This window comes from Oncorhynchus mykiss, chromosome 21 (assembly GCF_057628025.1).
Source record: "Oncorhynchus mykiss isolate SJ-2025 chromosome 21, ASM5762802v1, whole genome shotgun sequence".
Taxonomy (NCBI): domain Eukaryota; kingdom Metazoa; phylum Chordata; class Actinopteri; order Salmoniformes; family Salmonidae; genus Oncorhynchus; species Oncorhynchus mykiss.
Window position 1 is genome coordinate 33476086 of NC_143042.1, and position 20101 is coordinate 33496186.

The 20101-nt window shown below is 43.8% G+C and overlaps 1 protein-coding gene and 2 non-coding genes across 4 annotated transcripts; 1 reads left to right on the forward strand and 2 right to left on the reverse strand.

Annotated features, from left to right (window-relative positions):
- Positions 1-1700: 1700 nt before the first annotated feature.
- Positions 1701-1772, forward strand: trnaw-cca (transfer RNA tryptophan (anticodon CCA)). Its single transcript has one exon. It is a non-coding gene; the product is annotated as a tRNA-Trp (tRNA).
- A 609-nt stretch (positions 1773-2381) lies between these two features.
- Positions 2382-12434, reverse strand: LOC110500374 (transmembrane 4 L6 family member 4-like). Of its 2 annotated transcripts, none has more exons than XM_021577707.3 (5): positions 9711-12434; positions 9180-9245; positions 8318-8469; positions 2884-3070; positions 2382-2749 (listed from the first exon to the last, which is right to left on the reverse strand). In XM_021577707.3, the coding sequence occupies exons 1-5, from the start codon at positions 9903-9905 to the stop codon at positions 2741-2743; spliced, it is 609 nt and encodes a 202-aa protein (XP_021433382.1). In that variant the 5' UTR covers positions 9906-12434; the 3' UTR covers positions 2382-2740. The 2 variants fall into 2 exon arrangements, with proteins under 2 accessions (XP_021433382.1, XP_021433383.1); XM_021577708.3 differs by having other exon boundaries at positions 2382-2752.
- A 4345-nt stretch (positions 12435-16779) lies between these two features.
- trnaw-cca (transfer RNA tryptophan (anticodon CCA)) lies at positions 16780-16851 on the reverse strand. Its single transcript has one exon. It is a non-coding gene; the product is annotated as a tRNA-Trp (tRNA).
- Positions 16852-20101: the final 3250 nt, after the last annotated feature.

The following is a 20101-nucleotide window of genomic DNA, read 5'->3' on the forward strand; positions in this document are numbered from 1 at the left end:
AAATGTATTGTTGAGAAAACAGAGGCTGGTAGACTACACATGACCTGACAACAGGAGGACCCTTCCAAGGCCTCTCTTATCTTGGGAGGAAAGGAACGGCGAGAAACTGCCAAGTGATCTGTCTGTCTGTCTGTCTGTCTGTCGAGGGGATTATAAAGACTGTTCAAATTTTGGTTGACTTTAGAACGTTCTCTGAATAAACTACAAACCTTTTGCAGAATCTGAGACTTTGCCTAATTATTATTAAACCCAGGGTCTTACAAACCTCTGGGAATTAGTCAAAGCTTAAATTATTGTTAGTTATCATCATTGGGATTGAAAATTCTTGTGACACTAGCTAACTGTTATTATAGCTGCTTTCTGTTTGTTTGTACCTTGTGTAGCAATATTGATGTTACTCATATTGCTGTTACACAGGAAACGGAAACCAGTTGTTACTTACTTGATTAACGTGCTGGTTAACAACATGCCTAGTAAAGTTTGCTTAACTATATATCTTTGTCTGTCGTGACTACAACACAAATCATTTTTAAACATGGTGGCAGCGGTACTCAAAAGAACCTGGATCTCATCGATGTAACTGAAGAATACATGCCGCGGTAACAGGTGCTCATGGCAAGACGTACAAAAGCCACTACTTATAATGAGTGAAAATCTTCTGAGACCGGGGATGGCAAACTGTCAGCTGGAGAAGTTCAAAGAAAGACAACAGAAGCAGGCAAAGTACTACGACACCTCTGCTAAGGACCTCACAGAGCTGCAACAAGATGACAGGATGAGTGTTCAGCCACGCACAGGACAGAAACAGTGGTGGTAGAGGGCCACAGTAGTCAAACCTGTGGAGCAAAGATCCTACGAGGTGAAGACAGAACAGGGACAAGTCTTCAGGAGGAACAGGCGACACCTGAGGAAGAGCCCACACAAGGTCTGGTAGTAGGGCCATCCGAAGACCTATACACCTGAAAGAATTTGTGTGAAGGTAAAAAATAATAATAATTGATGGGCAGTCAGAGACAGTAAACAAACATTTAGTTCACATTCCAGTTTATTGCAGACATGGACTACAAGCCAAAGTTATGTGGAGTCTGCCTTTGTTGTAAAATTAAAACATTTAAAAAGAACATGTAGCAATATTAATTTTACTCATATTGATGTTACACAGGAAACGGAAACCAGTTGTTACTTACTTGATATCTTACTATATATATATATTTGTCTGTCGTGACTACAACACAAAGCATATTGAAACAGCTTGCACATTAATGGCGTGCCTCGACGACATTTTCTTTTATCTTTCCAAGTGAGAGTGAGAATTATTAGCCTGGCACTGACTTTTACGTGACTGGAAGAGAAGGAACGGACATTTAAATTCACTTGGCAATGCATGCTGTTAATCACGACATAGCTAGATATAACTGTTAATTTGGATTCGGGAGAAAAAAAACTTTTGAATCCAGAAGTAATTATATTTTTGTGTAATGAAGAATGTACATCCCATTTGAACAGAATCGGTATCAAACCGTTTTTAATTTAAACGATATATTGTATATTTTTATATGATTTAGGCTACATTTCGCAAATCGGAAGAACCATTTTGTACAGTTGTAGTTACCAATATAACAAATAAATGTCACAACGTAACTATTTTACTACAACTAACAGGGAGAAGTATAAACCATACAGAGATATATTGCTGTATGGACCTCGTGGCGCAACGGTAGCGCGTCTGACTCCAGATCAGAAGGTTGCGTGTTCAAATCACGTCGGGGTCATGGTATTTTTGCTTAATGGTACAAACACATATGCAGATATCGATCCGACATTTCGTCTTTGAAAAAATTCTAATAGTTCGCCAGATTACAGTTTGTTTATGTGACAAAATAAGCATGTGCAGATAATCATTTTACCAAACCGTTGTGAAATATATTTTCCAAAAATATTGTGTTTAAAGCTGGTGTACAAAACCGAAAGTAAAAGATGCACAAAATAAACGTTAGAACGGGAAGTATAGAAATAACGGATCTACCGCTTCTTAGACTTGCATTCAATGCGAATGACAGATCAATAACTTAAAATTCTATGTAAATTTCGTCGGTTCGCCCAACAAGTGTCTGACTGTATTGCAGGTTTGAATGTCTTACTTATTTCTTCCTCCATACTGTTTCATCTAGGCTACATTTGTAACGGAATCATTCAATAAATGTAATGCTATGACCATGTAATGAATGATAACGATATATGTATGTTCTGTTGAATAATACCCTTCAACTGTGAGCATATTTTACTTACAATTTAATAAAATATTTTCATGAGAAACATTTTGACCAGGAAATGTCAACAAAAAAAATAAACGTCAAAAAGGAGATAAATAATAAACATAATTTGTTTTTTTCACCCAGCATTTATTGCAAAATATAACATAAAATATGCATAGAATTATATTGAAACATGAGAAACATAAGATTTACAGAATGTCATATCAATGAACATAACTACTGATTATTACAGTCACTGATGTGTTTTGAACAGCCTAATACACTAAGCCATTATAAGTCTATTATAAATACCCTTTGTAGGCCATAGAGAAGAGACAGTGAATACGTCAACCTTTCTTCAATAACCATTCATTCCTCTTGACAAATGGGCACAGATGGGTTGTGGTCAGTTCTTCTTTGTGTTCCTCAAGTGGTCAAGTGGTCGTGGTTGAAAAATGGTCACAGTCGATGGTCATCATGGATCATCACGCTTCCTACTGGCAGGAAATAGAGGTCAACGGTTAGGTGAACACCAATCCTCTTTCTTTCCTCCTTCCTTTATTTGTTTATTTCTTTCATCCCCTCTCTTACCACTCCCCCCCCCCCCCCCCCCCCCCCACTATCTCACCTCCCTGCTGCCACAGGTGCCACAGATGCATCCGAACAGTCCGTTGACAATCTGTATTCCACACAGCACCAGCTCCAGACTTGCCACCACCAACAGTGTGGCAAACAACCCAAGGTTAAACTCCACAACACCTTCGGGCTCTATACACTTTGTCCACAGGTCACTGTCGCCCAGGTAACTCCCGTTGCTGCAATGAGGAACAATCAATTATATTAATCTTTTGTCAGAAAGTTCTTTACAGTAGCCAGGACTAGTCCCCAAAGACATAGCAAAAATAAATATACATACAGTACCAGTCAAAAGTTTGGACACACCTACTCATTCAGGGGTTTTTCTTTATTTGAACTATTTTTTACATTGTAGAATAATAGTGAAGACATCAAAACTATGAAATAACACATATGGAATCATGTAGTAACCAAAAAAGTGTTAAACAAATCCAAATCTATTTTATGTTTGAGATTCTTCAAAGTAGCCACCCTTTGCCTTGATGACAGCTTTCCACACTCTTGGCATTCTCTCAACCAGCTTCACCTGGAATGCGTTATTGTCCTGTTGAAAAACAAATGATAGTCCCACTAAGTGCAAGGCAGATCGGATGGCGTATCGCTGCAGAAGGCTGTGGAAACCATGCTGGTTAAGTGTGCCTTGAATTCTAAATAAATCACAGACAGTGTCACCAGCAAAGCACCCCCACACCATCACACCTCCTCCATGCTTCACGGTGGGAATCACAAATGGGGAGATCATCTGTTCATCTACTCTGCGTCTCACAAAGGCACGGCAGTTGGAAACAAAAATATCAAATTTGGACTCATCAGACCAAAGGACAGATTTCCAGCGGTTTATTGGGCCAAGCAAGTCCCATCTTCTTATTTGTGTCCTTTAGTAGTGGTTTTTCTGTAGCAATTCAGGCTGTATCACAACCGCCCGTGATTGGGAGTCCCATAGGGCGGCGCACAATTGGTCCAGCATTGTCCGGGTTTGGCAGATGTAGGCCGTCTTTGTAAATAAGATTTTTTTCTTAACTGACTTGCCTAGTTAAATAAAGGTTACATTCTTTTTATTTTTTTAATTATTTGACCATAAAGGCCTGATTCACACAGTCTGCTCTGAAAAGTTGATGTTTAGATGTGTCTGTTACTTAAACTCTCTGTGAAGCATTTAGTTGGGCTGCAATTTCTGAGGCTGGTATCTCTAATGAACTTATCCTCTGCAGCGGAAGTAACTCTGGGTCTTCCGTTCCTGTGGTGGTCTTCATGAGAGCCAGTTTCATCATAGGGGTTGATAGTTTTTGCGATTGCACTTGAAGAAACTTTCAAAGTTCTTGAAATGATCTTGATTGACTGACCTTCAATTCTTAAAGTAATGATGGACCGTCATTTCTCTTTGCTTTTTTGAGCTGTTCTTGCCATAATATGAACTTGGTCTTTAACCAAATAGGGCTATATTCTGTATACCACCCCTACCTTGTCACAACACAACTGATTGGCTCAAACACATTAAGAAAGAAAACATTTCACATATTAAGTTTTAATAAGGCACACCTGTTAATTGATATGCATTCCAGGTGAAGGTGGTTGAGAGAATGCCAACTGTGTGCAAAACTATCATCAAGGCAAATTGTAGCTACTTTGAAAAATCTAAAAATGTTGATTTGTTTAACACTTTTTTTGTTATTACATGATTCCATATGCATTATTTCTGTCATGTACTGTCATGTTGTCTTGTCTCTGTCCTTTCCCTTCACCCTGTCTCCCTCTGCTGGTCGTGTTAGGTTACCTTTTCTCCCCCGCTTTCCCCCAGCTGTCCCTTGTCTCCTCTAACTACCCATTCACCCCGTTCCCCACCTGTTCCCTTTTTCCCTCTGATTAGGTCCCTATATCTCTCTCTGTTTCTGCTCCTGTCCTTGTCGGATTCTTGTTTGTTTGTGTCATTCATGCCTGAACCAGACTGCCGTCATGTTTGCTGTAACCTTGTCCTGTCCTGTCGGAATCTGCCGGTCCATCTGAGCCTACCTATGTTTGGTAATTAAAGAAGCTCTGTTTAAGTTGATTCGCTTCTGGGTCCTCATTCACGCACCGTAACAGAAGAATCCGACCAAGAATGGACCCAGCGACTTCGGATCCTCTCCACTCAGCCGTCGAGATCCAGGGAGCGATGCTAGGCAGACACGAGCAGGAATTGTCTGCTGCTCGACATGCCGTTGAGACCCTGGCCACCCAAGTCTCCAACCTCACAGAACAGGTTCACCATCTCCGCCTCGATCCACCGGCCACTTCCAGGGCTTTCGAATCTCCGGAGCCCAGAATCAATAACCCGCCGTGTTACTCTGGGGAGCCCACTGAATGCCGCTCGTTCCTCACCCAGTGTGATATTGTGTTTTCTCTCCAGCCCAACACTTACTCCAGGAGCACTGCTCGTGTCGCCTACGTCATATCTCTCCTTATTGGACGGGCTCGTGAGTGGGGCACGGCAATCTGGGAGGCAAGGGCTGAGTGTACTAACCAGTATCAAGACTTTAAGGAGGAGATGATACGGGTTTTTGATCGATCTGTTTTTGGGGAGGAGGCTTCCAGGGCCCTGTCTTCCCTATGTCAAGGCAATCGATCCATAACAGACTACTCTATTGAGTTTCGCACTCTTGCTGTCTCCAGTGGCTGGAACGAGCCGGCCTTGCTCGCTCGTCTTCTGGAGGGTTTCCGCGCAGAGGTAAAGGATGAGATTCTCTCCCGGGAGGTTCCTTCCAGCGTGGATTCCTTGATTGAACTCGCTATTCGCATTGAGCGACGGGTTGATCTTCGTCACCGAGCTCGTGGAAAGGAGCTCGCGCTCTCCGTCGCCTCCCTCTCCGCATCACTACCATCTTCCTCTGCCGGCTCGGGTGCTGAGCCCATGCAGCTGGGAGGTATCCGCATCTCGACTAAGGAGAGGGAACGGAGAATCACCAACCGCCTCTGTCTCTATTGCGGTTCCGCTGGTCATTTTGTCACTTCATGTCCAGTAAAAGGCCAGAGCTCGTCAGTAAGCGGAGGGCTACTGGTGAGCGCTACTACTCCTGTCTCTCCTTCAAGATCCTGCACTACCTTGTCGGTCCATCTACGCTGGACCGGTTCGTCAGCTTCCTGCAGTGCCTTAATAGACTCTGGGGCGGAGGGCTGTTTTATGGACGAGACCTGGGCTCGGGAACATGACATTCCTCTCAGACAGTTAAAGGAGCCCACGGCCTTGTTCGCCCTGGATGGTAGTCCTCTCCCCAGGATTCAGCGTGAGACGCTACCTTTAACCCTCACTGTTTCTGGTAATCATAGTGAAACCATTTCTTTTTTAATTTTTCGTTCACCTTTTACACCTGTTGTTTTGGGCCATCCCTGGCTAGTTTGTCATAATCCTTCCATTAATTGGTCTAGTAATTCTATCCTCTCCTGGAACGTCTCTTGTCATGTGAAATGTTTAATGTCTGCTATCCCTCCTGTTTCCTCTGTCTCTTCTTCACAGGAGGAGCCTGGTGATTTGACAGGGGTGCCGGAGGAATATCACGATCTGCGCACGGTGTTCAGTCGGTCCAGGGCCACCTCTCTTCCTCCACACCGGTCGTATGATTGTAGTATTGATCTCCTTCCGGGAACCACCCCCCCCCCGGGGTAGACTATACTCTCTGTCGGCTCCCGAACGTAAGGCTCTCGAAGATTATTTGTCTGTAGCTCTTGACGCCGGTACCATAGTCCCCTCCTCCTCTCCCGCCGGAGCGGGGTTTTTTTTTGTCAAGAAGAAGGACGGGTCTCTGCGCCCCTGCATAGATTATCGAGGGCTGAATGACATAACAGTGAAGAATCGTTATCCGCTTCCTCTTATGTCTTCAGCCTTCGAGATCCTGCAGGGAGCCAGGTTTTTCACTAAGTTGGACCTTCGTAACGCTTACCATCTCGTGCGCATCAGGGAGGGGGACGAGTGGAAGACGGCGTTTAACACTCCGTTAGGGCACTTTGAATACCGGGTTCTTCCTTTCGGCCTCGCTAACGCTCCAGCTGTCTTTCAGGCATTAGTCAATGATGTCCTGAGAGACATGCTGAACATCTTTGTTTTCGTTTACCTTGACGATATCCTGATTTTTTCACCGTCACTCCAGATTCATGTTCAGCACGTTCGACGTGTCCTCCAGCGTCCCCTCCGCTCAGGCTTTTGTCCAACGTTGCGAGCGCACCTGGAAGAGGGTCAGGTCTGCACTTTGCCGTTATAGGGCGCAGACTGTGAGAGCTGCTAATAAGCGTAGAACGAAGAGCCCTAGATATTGTCGCGGTCAGAGAGTTTGGCTCTCCACTCAGAACCTTCCCCTTAAGACGGCTTCTCGCAAGTTGACCCCGCGGTTCATTGGTCCATTCCGTATCTCTCAGGTCATTAATCCTGTCGCAGTGCGACTTCTTCTTCCGCGATATCTTCGTCGCGTCCACCCGGTCTTCCATGTCTCCTGTGTTAAGCCCGTTCTTCGCGCCCCCGCTCGTCTTCCCCCCCCCCCCCCCATCCTTGTCGAGGGCGCACCTATCTACAGGGTCCGTAAAATCTTGGACATGCGTCCTCGGGGCCGTGGTCATCAGTACCTAGTTGACTGGGAGGGGTACGGTCCTGAGGAGAGGAGTTGGGTTCCCTCTCGGGACGTGCTGGACCGTGCGCTGATTGATGATTTCCTCCGTTGCCGCCAGGTTTCCTCCTCGAGTGCGCCAGGAGGCGCTCGGTGAGTGGGGGGGTACTGTCATGTACTGTCATGTTGTCTTGTCTCTGTCCTTTCCCTTCACCCTGTCTCCCTCTGCTGGTCGTGTTAGGTTACCTTTTCTCCCCCGCTTTCCCCCAGCTGTCCCTTGTCTCCTCTAACTACCCATTCACCCCGTTCCCCACCTGTTCCCTTTTTCCCTCTGATTAGGTCCCTATATCTCTCTCTGTTTCTGCTCCTGTCCTTGTCGGATTCTTGTTTGTTTGTGTCATTCATGCCTGAACCAGACTGCCGTCATGTTTGCTGTAACCTTGTCCTGTCCTGTCGGAATCTGCCGGTCCATCTGAGCCTACCTATGTTTGGTAATTAAAGAAGCTCTGTTTAAGTTGATTCGCTTCTGGGTCCTCATTCACGCACCGTAACAATTTCATAGTTTTGATGTCTTCATTATTATTCTACAATGTAGAAAATAGTACAAATATATAAAAGCCCTGTAATGAGTAGGTGTGTCCAAACATTTAACTGGTACTGTATATTATCTTTGGAAAATCAGTCTTTGACCTCAATGGGACTACCCGGTAAAAAAAAAATATTTTATTTTATTTAACCTTTATTTAACTAGGCAAGTCAGTTAAGAACAAATTCTTATTTACAATGACGGCCTACATAAAATAAACCATAAAAATACAATTTAAAACAAGTAATAAAATACGTAAATAAACTTACTTGTTCAAGAAAGGTCTCCCCCACCCTGGAACAGATGTTGGTGTTTCCGTAAAGAGGCAGACAGGTCCATTGGACAGGCCCAGGGCAGATGTAGCCAGACTGTACAGTGCTCCAACAACCCCAGCAGCAGCAAACCCAATGGACAGGAACATCTAAAGTGTAGCAAGGATAATCCAGAGGTCAGGGGTCAGGAAAAGAGAAGGCTGAGAATGTTGTACATTTCATCTTTGTTGTGTATTTACTACTTAGAAAATAAGATTTATTTGGGCTTCTACAAACTTTGCTTAACTAAAGGTTGAATAAATACATTGGGGCAAAAAAGTATTTAGTCAGCCACCAATTGTGCAAGTTCTCCCACTTAAAATGATGAGAGAAGCCTGTAATTTTCATCATAGGTACACTTCAACTATGACAGACAAAATGAGAGAAGAAAAATCCAGAAAATCACATTGTAGGATTTTAAATTAATTTATTTGCAAATTATGGTGTGTTTGATTTATCTTGTAATGTTATGCTTTTGCCTGTCACAAATTGCTTTATTGTGGAATTACACTAACCATAATGTGGGAGAGTGGTACTTTGTGGGCAGTCATTGGCCACAGACACCCAGTTAATTATTTCCTGGTATTACACCTGTTTCACCAGCAGGGGGTGGTAAAGTCAAGCAATTTCTTCTTTAACCATTATGGCTGTAACTGTCATTGCTCCCCACATAGTCCCAGACCCCTCACCCTCTTATTGTGTCAGGTGTTATGGGCTTAAAGTAGGTACAAGTTCTCTTTAACAACTGATATAGGATCAGATATGAATGGTTAAGGTTGGGATTGGGGGGGAGCAGTAGTTAGAGTGTAGTTAGACTTACCCCACAGCGGTTGGCACAGCAACCATTGCTGCTAGTCAGGTGGATATGGACTGCTGGAATAAGGCACTGAAGAGAGAGTGTGAGAGAGCGAGAGAGAGAGAGAGAGAGAGAGAGAGAGCAAATAGGTAAATAAAACATTTGAGAATACTTTTATCACAACTGTTGGTGTGGAGAGGCATATTTAGAGAGAGCATATTTAAAATGTACATATAGTTAGCAACATCAGGGGAATTAACATTTGGGAACTGTTGGTCACAGTAATGTTACATTATTCCACTTCAATTGTTTTTATCTTGGAAATGACCACACAAACCTGTGATGGTGTGACCAATACTCTAGAATCAGCATGTTTAAACCAGGGTTGGGGTCAATTGCATTTCAGTTCAGTCAATAAGCTGACATTTCTATTCAAATTTGATCAATTTCAATTGAACATTTTCAAACTGACTGGATTGAAATGGAACTGAACTAAAGCCGTAGTCTTTTAAACCAATTAAGTCACATAATAGTCTAACTAAACTTTAAACTCACCATGATTCCTCCGCCGATGACACCTCCCATGTATTTGACCTCGTCGGTGATCCGGGCTCCATTTTCTTCTCTGTCCAACTTGGCGTACATCGTCGACCAGTCGGGGAAGAACGCAATGATGTTACAGATGATTGAGACCCCGGCCAGGACGTAGAGCGAGATCGCAATGACCTTAGAGCACTTTCCTGTACACATGTTGCTAGTTGTACGGTTTCTTCAACGTTGAGGGAGGAAAAAATGTCTTGTTGGTTTCCACGAAAAATGAGATATGGTAGACTTCAGTTACCTCTCTACAGTACCTCCCCCACTGAGAAAAATTCAGAAGATTTCAGGAAAAAATGTCAGAGACAACTCCTCCTGTGCTCTCTTCTCAGCTAGCTACAGAATGGCTCTAGAGGTAGATGCGAAGCTGCTTAAAACCTGGTGGTGGTATCTAGGGTGGAGGTTAGCTTGGTAGAGGAGGGGCTAGTTAGGTGATAAAACTAAACTATAGACCACCCCATCATTGACTCCAGTGACCAGGGCCGTGCACCGACCTTTGGAGTGGCAAGTGCTAACATCTGCATTGTAGGCTTACTTAAAAACAGTTGAGTTGAACCCTTCCCTGTCACTGACCATGAGAGACGACATACAACTTAAAAAAGTAGCCTGTGTGCCACTACTCATAATATCGCTAGGTGCCGGTAGCTTCTGCAGCAGCTGGAGGACAAGTGCAGTGCACTCTAGCGTGGGAAAGAAAAAAGGAGAGGAGCGGGGAGGGGAATTTTCCAAGATTAGAATATGAGAGATTACCTAGTTTGATGGGCAATTATTTACAGAAAAGGAAGTAAAATATACTACTAGTATAATAAAAAGGTATTATTTTAAAAATACTACCAATCTGATAGGGCACTTTATTTAGGGCACTTTTCTCATAGGAAGGCGAAAGGTTAGGTGCTCAGGAGCGGCTAGAACCCTATCTGTGAACGTGCCTGCCAGTGACTGCAACACTACATCACCTTTAGTTGGCCTTATTATTGAGTCATAAAACTGGGTTGGGTTTGTCCATCCACATGGAGTCAGGCAGTAGTGGAAAAAGTATGCAATTGTCATGCTTGAGTAAAAGTAAAGATACCTTAAAAGTTGTTAGGGCTATCTGCTGAAAAGGCAGAGCGCGAAATATATATATATATTTTTTTAATATTTAACTTTCAAACATTCACAAGTGCAATAGACCAAATTAAAGCTTGACTTCTTGTTAATTTACCCATCGTGTCCGATTTAAAAAAATGCTTTACAGTGAAAGCACACCATATGATTATGTTAGGTCAGAGCTTAGTCACAAAAAAACACATACAGCCATTTTCCAGCCAAAGAGAGTAGTCACAAAAAGTAGAATTAGAGATAAAAATTAATCACTAACCTTTGATGATCTTCATCAGATGACACTCATAGGACTTCATGTTACACAATACATGTATGTTTTGTTCGATAAAGTTCATATTTATATCCAAAAATCTCAGTTTACATTGGCGCTTTATGGTCAGTAATGTTGTGCCTCGAAAAACATCTGGCGAATTTTCAGAGCCACATCAATTTACAGAAATACTCATAATAAACTTTGATAAGAGACACAAGTATTATGCAGAGAATTATAGATTTACTTCTCCTTAATGCAACCGCTATGTCAGATTTAAAAAAAACTTTACGGAAAAAGCACACCATGCAATAATCAAAGTACAGTGCTCAGACAACTAAACAAGGCAAACAGATATCCGCCATGTTGTGGAGTCAACGGAAGTCAGAAATAGCATTATAAATATTCACTTACAAAGGTGATCTGATGATCTTCATCAGAATGCACTCCCAGGATCCCAGTTCCACAATAAATGTTTGATTTGTTCGATAAAGTCCATAATTTCTGTCCAAATACCTCCTTTTTGTTTGCGCGTTTAGTACACAATCCAAACTCACGACGTGCGGGCAAGTCCTGGCAAAAGTTCAGACGAAAAGTAATATTATAGTTCGTAGAAACATGTCAAACGAAGTATAGAATCAATCTTTAGGATGTTTTTAGCATACATCTTCAATAATGTTTAAACCAGAGAATTCCTTGGTCTGTAGAAATGCAATGGATTCCAAGCTACCTCTCACGTGAATGCGCGTGATCAGCTCATGCCACTCTAGCAGACCTCTGACTCATTCAGCTCCCATTCCCCCCTCACTCACAGTAGAAGCATCAAACAAGGTTCTAAAGACTGTTGACATCTAGTGGAAGCCTTGGGAAGTGCAATATGACCCCATAGACACTGTGTATTCAATAGGCAATGAGTTGAAAAACTACAAACCTCAGATTTCCCACTTCCTGGTTGGACTTTTCTCAGGTTTTCACCTGCCATATGAATTCTGTTATACTCACAGACATCAATCAAACAGTTTTAGAAACTTCAGAGTGTTTTCTATCCAATACTACTAATAATATGCATATATTAGCATCTGGGCCTGAGTAGCAGGCAGTTTACTCTGGGCACACTTTTCCTCCGAATGTGAAAATGCAGCCCCCTATCCCAAACAGGTTTTAATAGAAAATGACTTAAGTAAAAGTGAAAGTCACAGTAAAATACTACTTGAGTAAAAGTTGTGGTGGAATATTGACTCAGAAATATAACACATTTACTAGAACTTGTGAATTCAAATTAGACTTTAATACAAGGTAGCAAAGCCGAGCCCTTCCACGTAAAGACTATTTTACAAACGTAACAGAGCCGAGCCCCTCCACGTAAAGACTCTTTTACAAACGTAACAGAGCCGAGCCCCTCCATGTAAAGACTCTTTTACAAACGTAACAGAGCCGAGCCCCTCCACGTAAAGACTCTTTTACAAACGTAACAGAGCCGAGCCCCTCCACATAAAGACTCTTTTACAAACGTAACAGAGCCGAGCCCCTCCACGTAAAGACTCTTTTACAAACGTAACAGAGCCGAGCCCCTCCACGTAAAGACTATTTTACAAACGTAACAGAGCCGAGCCCCTCCACGTAAAGACTCTTTTACAAACGTAACAGAGCCGAGCCCCTCCACGTAAAGACTCTTTTACAAACGTAACAGAGCCGAGCCCCTCCACGTAAAGACTCTTTTACAAACGTAACAGAGCCGAGCCCCTCCACGTAAAGACTCTTTTACAAACGTAACAGAGCCGAGCCCCTCCACGTAAAGACTCTTTTACAAACGTAACAGAGCCGAGCCCCTCCACGTAAAGACTCTTTTACAAACGTAACAGAGCCGAGCCCCTCCACGTAAAGACTATTTTACAAACGTAACAGAGCCGAGCCCCTCCACGTAAAGACTCTTTTACAAACGTAACAGAGCCGAGCCCCTCCACGTAAAGACTCTTTTACAAACGTAACAGAGCCGAGCCCCTCCACGTAAAGACTATTTTACAAACGTAACAGAGCCGAGCCCCTCCACGTAAAGACTATTTTACAAACGTAACAGAGCCGAGCCCCTCCACGTAAAGACTCTTTTACAAACGTAACAGAACCGAGCCCCTCCACGTAAAGACTCTTTTACAAACGTAACAGAGCCGAGCCCCTCCACGTAAAGACTCTTTTACAAACGTAACAGAGCCGAGCCCCTCCACGTAAAGACTCTTTTACAAACGTAACATTGCCGAGCCCCTCCACGTAAAGACTCTTTTACAAACGTAACAGAGCCGAGCCCCTCCACGTAAAGACTCTTTTACAAACGTAACAGAGCCGAGCCCCTCCACGTAAAGACTCTTTTACAAACGTAACAGAGCCGAGCCCCTCCACGTAAAGACTCTTTTACAAACGTAACAGAGCCGAGCCCCTTCACGTAAAGACTCTTTTACAAACGTAACAGAGCCGAGCCCCTCCACGTAAAGACTCTTTTACAAACGTAACAGAGCCGAGCCCCTCCACGTAAAGACTCTTTTACAAACGTAACAGAGCCGAGCCCCTCCACGTAAAGACTCTTTTACAAACGTAACAGAGCCGAGCCCCTCCACGTAAAGACTCTTTTACAAACGTAACAGAGCCGAGCCCCTCCACGTAAAGACTCTTTTACAAACGTAACAGAGCCGAGCCCCTCCACGTAAAGACTCTTTTACAAACGTAACAGAGCCGAGCCCCTCCACGTAAAGACTCTTTTACAAACGTAACAGAGCCGAGCCCCTCCACGTAAAGACTCTTTTACAAACGTAACAGAGCCGAGCCCCTCCATGTAAAGACTCTTTTACAAACGTAACAGAGCCGAGCCCCTCCATGGAAAAGACTCTTTTACAAACGTAACAGAGCCGAGCCCCTCCATGGAAAAGACTAAGTTCTCATATTACAGAGTCCTGCCTTTATAGTATTCTAACGTATATAGTCCCCTCCCTCTATATGAAAATAGCTTCCCTTGACCTTTCTTTATCATCATTTTCCCATTTCAGTTCTTGCTTGTTAACGCCCACATCTGACAGCTGTATAGGTTGTAATGGTAGCAGGGCCTTGGTCCTATACGGGTCCTATATGTTCCATTCCTTATATGGCCATTCTGTCTTAGCTGTCCAACGTGGACAGCTAAGATGCTGCTAATAATGGAAATGTAATCATAGTCATGAGTATTGCTCCGACGTAATCCCTCCTTTGGGACTAATTAGTCCCAAACAAAAACACACAAATAAATCAAAGGCAAGGGAGCATCAATCATCAAGCACTGGGCAAACGTCCCCCTATCTGGCCTAACGATTGAGACTCCATAAACTCAAAGAAGACCGGATCAAACACCTCCATACCTATACAATAGAAAGAAGTAAAGGATCCAATCTATACAAATACAAAGTAAAATCAAACTGAAAATACAATGTAAAAGCATGAGCATGTAATACATAGCCTTGCCTGAGGTTATCTCAGTTATGTAAAACATAAAGAAAATAAGAAAAACCTTTTAATGTCATTCTAAATATGACACTTAAACAAGATCCTTCCTTGCAGACACCTCTGTAACAACAGTGAAATCACAAATGAAAACACCTGTTAAAGGATTAAGGACATGATCCGTGGACACTTGTCACCGGAATTTCCCTATGTTACCTACAAGTTTAAGTAAACAAAATTCAGAAGTTCTAACTTCCTTTATCCATTGTCAAAGGTAGAAAGGAAATAGAAAAGACATTCCAGAGTAAGTGATTAACAAGGTTATACATATCGCAGAGGTCCAGTTTTCAATCAAGCACATTAGAGTCAGGTGTTTTACTAAAAATAGGAAAACCTTGATCACCATAATCATTGCAATCATATCCTCCTCCTGGAGTAACCCCATTTACCTAAAGCTAAATCCAACCAGTCCCAAGCATGGGTTAAATCCTGCATTGTCCTTAACCTCCTGTCGCAATCCCTTCAGTTTGGGCATAGCTAAAGGAAAAGATCCATCTAGTACAGTGTTATTGGGAATAAAAGTACAACAATCATCTCCAAACATCACACAGACACCACCTTTCTCAGCTAAACGCCAATTTAAAGCTTGTCTATTCTGCTACGTCATTTTGCTAGTCGCCTGTACCTGTTCTCCTAAGGCTGTTCATGTAAAGTCAGTATAGTTAATGAATCTCTGTTGATTATAATTTATCCATTCTAAGTTTGGGAACCTCGATCAGACACTATATCCTCAGGCACCCCGTAGTGCCGGAAGACGTGCGTAAACAAGGCCTCTGCAGCCTGTAGGGCCGTAGGGAGACCAGGCAGAGGGAGGAGACGATAGGATTTAGAGAACCGATCCACAACGACCAGGATCGCGGTGTTACCCTGTGAGGGGGAGATTGGTAAGAAAATCCACCGTCAGGTGCGACCAAGGCCGTTGTGGAACGGGTAAGGGGTGTAGCTTCCCTCTGGGCAGGTGCCTAGGAGCCTTACACTGGGCGCACACCGAGCAGGAGGAAACATAAACCCAAACGTCCTTAGCCAAGGTAGGCCACCAGTACCAACCGCTCAAACAGCGCACTGTCCGACCGATCCCAGGATCACCAGAGGAAGGTGATGGGTGGGCTCAATAGATCAACCGGTTACGGACAGCTCCCACACTACCGGCGCCACCAGGCAGGAGGCTGGGAGTATGGGAGTGGGATCCATGGGCCACTCCACTGTGTCATACAGCCGGGACAATGCGTCTGCCTTCACGTTCTAGGAGCCTGGTCTGTAAGAAAGGGTGAACACAAAACGAGTCTCCTCACTGCCCGGATGTACTCCAGATTGCGGTGGTCAGTCCAGATGAGAAAAGGGTGTTTAGCTTCCTCAAGCCAATGTCTCCACGCCTTTAGAGCCTTTACGACAGCCAGCAGCTCCCGGTCCCCCACGTCATAGTTTCGCTCCGCCGGGCTGAGCTTCTTTGAGAAGAAGGCACAGGGGCGGAGCTTCGATGGCGTACCCGAGCGCTGAGAGAGCACGGCTCCTATCCCAGGTTCGGACGCATCCACCTCCACTATGAATGCCAAAGAGGGATCCGGATGGGCCAGCAAAGGAGCCGAGGTAAACAGAGCCCTCAGGCGACCAAAAACCCTGTCCGCCTCAGCCGACCACTGCAAACTCACCGGGCCCCCCTTCAGCAGTGAGGTAATGGGAGCCGCTACCTGACCAAAACCGCGGATAAACCTCCGGTAGTAATTGGCAAACCCAAGAAACCACTGCACTCCTTTACCGTGGTGGGAGTCGGCAAATTCAGCGCTTGGGTACGCCATTGAAGCTCCGCCCCTGTGCCTTCTTCACGAAGAAGCTCAGCCTGGAAATGTCTTTATTATTTTGGAACTTCTGTGAGTGTAATGTTTACTGTAAATGTGTATTGTTTATTTCACTTTCGTTTATTATCTACTTCACTTGCTTGGTGAAAACCTGAGCTCTTCAGGCTGTGTAACTGTATTAACATAGTTTGGCAGACCCTATATACAGTCTTTAGTTATTTACCCACAGCCTACAAGGCTGAAGAGCTCAGGTTTTCAGTAGAATGGCATATCTACTGTGTCTTAACGGTATTCAATCACAAATATGAACATCTCATAGAATTAGTGGGGGAAGTGATTGTCGGTCAAAACAGTTTGACCCCGACGTGATTTGAACACGCAACCTTCTGATCTGGAGTCAGACGCGCTACCGTTGCGCCACGAGGTCCATGTACAAGTCATGCATTTGTCACTACGTGTCTCTCGCTCGGTCTCTCTCCCTCCCTCGTCATTAAATTCAAGGGCTTTATTGGCATGGGAAACATAGTTCCAAAATAATAAAGACATTTCAAATCTCATATTATGTCTATATACAGTGTTGTAACGACATGCAAATAGTTAAAGTACAAAAGGGAAAATAAATCAACATAAATATGGGATGTATTTACAATGGTGTTTGTTCTTCACCTGTTGTCCTTTTCTTGTGGCAACAGGTCACAAATCTTTCTGCTGTGATGGCACATTGTGGTATTTCACCCAGTAGATATGGGAGTTTATCTAAATGTTTTTTGTTTTTTTCGAATTCTTTGTGGATCTGTGTAATCTGAGGGAAATATGTGTCTCTAATATGGTCATACATTTGACAGGAGGTAAGGAAGTGCAGCTCAGTTTCCATATAATTTTGTGGGCATTGTGCACATATCCTGTCTTCCCTTGAGGGCCAGGTCTGCCTTCGGCTCAATAGCAAGGCTATGTTCACTGAGTCTATACATAGTCAAAACTTTCCTTAATTTTGGGTCAGTCACAGTGGTCAGGTATTCTGCCACAGTGTACTCTCTGTTTAGGGCCAAACAGCATTATAGTTTGCTCATTATTTGTATCGAAATGCTTGTGCTTCTAGTCCGACAGTGCAGTAATATCTAACAAGTAATCTAACAAATTCACAACGGCTACCTTATACACACAATGTAAGGAGATCGAATAAGAATATGTACATATAAATATATGGATGCGCGATGGCCGTGTGGCATAGGCAAGATGCAATAGATGGTATAAAATACAGTATATATTATTGAGATGAGTAATGTAGGATATGTAACATTATTAAAGTGCCATTATTTAAAGTGACTAGTGATACCATTATTAAATCAATTTATTAAAGTGGCCAATGATTTGAGTCTGTATGTTGGCAGCAGCCTCTCTATGTTAGTAATGGCTGTTTAATAGTCAAATGGCCTTGAGATAGAAGCTGTTTTTCAGTCTCTCGGTCCCAGCTTTGATGCACCTGTACTGACCTTGCCTTCTGGGGTGGTTGAGGGCAGGTAGTTTGCCCCCGGTGATGCATTGTGCAGACCACACTACCCTCTGGAGAGCCTTGCAGTTGAGGACGGTGATATAGCCCGACAAGATGCACTCAATTGTGCATCTGTAGAAGTTTGTGAGGGTTTTAGGTGACAAGCCAAATGTATTTTGCGCCTTCTCCACCACGCTGTCTATGTGGGTGGACCATTTCAGTTTGTCCGTGATGTGTACGCCAAGGAACTTAAAACTTTCCACCTTCTCCACTACTGTCCCGTCGATGTGGATAGGGGGGTGGTCCCGAAGTCCATGATCATCTCCTTTGTTTTCCCCCAGTGTTGAGGATCAGCGGGGTGGAGATGTTGTTTCCTACCCTCACCGCCTGGGGGTGGCACGTCAGAAAGTCCAGGACCCAGTTTCACAGGGCGGGGTCGAGACCCAGGGTCTCAAGCTTAATGATGAGTTTGTAGGGTACTATGGTGTTAAATGCTGAGCTGTAGTCAATGAACAGTATTCTTACATAGGTATTCCTCTTGTCCAGATGGGATAGGGCAGTGCGCCGAGTGATGGTGATTGCGTTGTCTGTGGACCTATTGGGGCAGTAAGCAAATTGGAGTGGGTCTAGGCTATCAGGTAGGGTGGAGGTGAAATGATCCTTGACTAGTCTCTCAAAGCACTTCATGATGACAGAAGTGAGTGCTACTGGGTGATTGTCATTTAGTTCAGTTACCTTAGCTTTCTTGGGAACAGGAACAAGGGGGGCCATCTTGAAGCATGTGGGGACAGCAGACTGGGATAGGGATTGATTGAAGATGTCCGTAAATACACCATACACGTAAATACACTTGTTTTAGTTTCTTTCTATAGGAGGGGAGCAACAAGATGGAGTCATGGTCAGATTTATCAAAGGGAGGGCAGGGGGAGCCTTGTATGGATGTTAGAGTAGCAGTGGTCCAATGTTTTGCTCGAGTGGGTGCAACAATAAATATGCTGGTAGAATTTGCGTAACCTTGTTCTGAAACTAGCTTTGTTAATATCCCCAGCTACAATAAATGCAGCCTCAGGGTATATGGTTTCCAGTTTACATAGAGTCCAGTGGAGTTCTTTCAGGGCCGTTGCGGTATATGCTTTGGGGGGGGGGGGTAATGCGGTCGATTGTAAGGAATTCTAGGTCAGGTGAACAAAAGGACTTGAGTTCCTGTATGTTGTTATGATTACACCATGAGTCGTTAATCATGAGGCATACACCCCCGCCCTTCTTCTTACCAGCGAGATGTTTGTTTCTGTCGGCGCAACGCATGAAGAAACCCGGTGGCTGTACCGACTCTGACACCATAACCCGAGTGAGCCATGTTTCCGTGAAACAGAGAATGTTACAATCTCTGATGTCTCTCTGGAAGGCTACTTGTGCCCTAATTTTGTCCACCTTGTTGTCTAGAGACTGGATATTGGCGGGTAGTATGCTCGGAAGCGGTGGATGGTGTGCTCGCCTTCTAAGTCTGACCAGGAGGCCGCTCCGTCTGCCTCTCCTGCTGCGACGACGTTGTATTGGGTTGGCCTCTGGGATTAGAACCACGCTAATACTTTGCACATGAACGGCCGATCATTCTGAAAGAAATTGCAATGTACATATATACGCTTGTATGTTGTTGTTGTCTCTCCTTTGAAAACACTCAATCATCCTTTAGAGATCATCAGAGTCTCTGGTTAACGATCCTAACAGTCACAATGTATTTTGTGGTTGTAGGTGGTTAGAATGGATACTTCAGAGTACCATTCGGAAATGTTCTCATAGAATAAAGGTTTCAGCGGTTGTTGGTTTTCTCGTTCTAGGTTTAAGTAATTTCTAGCTGCAGACTAGTAATTCGTGTCGTCTAGAATTTGCTCTTATTCTGTAGTGATCGATAGTCTCAGAGTTGAACCATTTTCAGCCGTGTAGTCAAAACTACAGCTGTATGGTCTCTGTGGCCTATAGAATTGCAGCCATTCCAACGTGGGGACTCTGTCCCGGAATTCTCTGACTTGTAGCCATTCCAACATGGGGACTCTGTCCCGGTGTTCTCTGACTTAATGTATATTTTGTAGGAAGTGGGTTTTATACTCTGTGGAAGAAGGGGTGGTTCTATGACGCTTATGTGATGTCTGGGCTCACGGGGGTGTGGCCACTGACTAGTTAATCT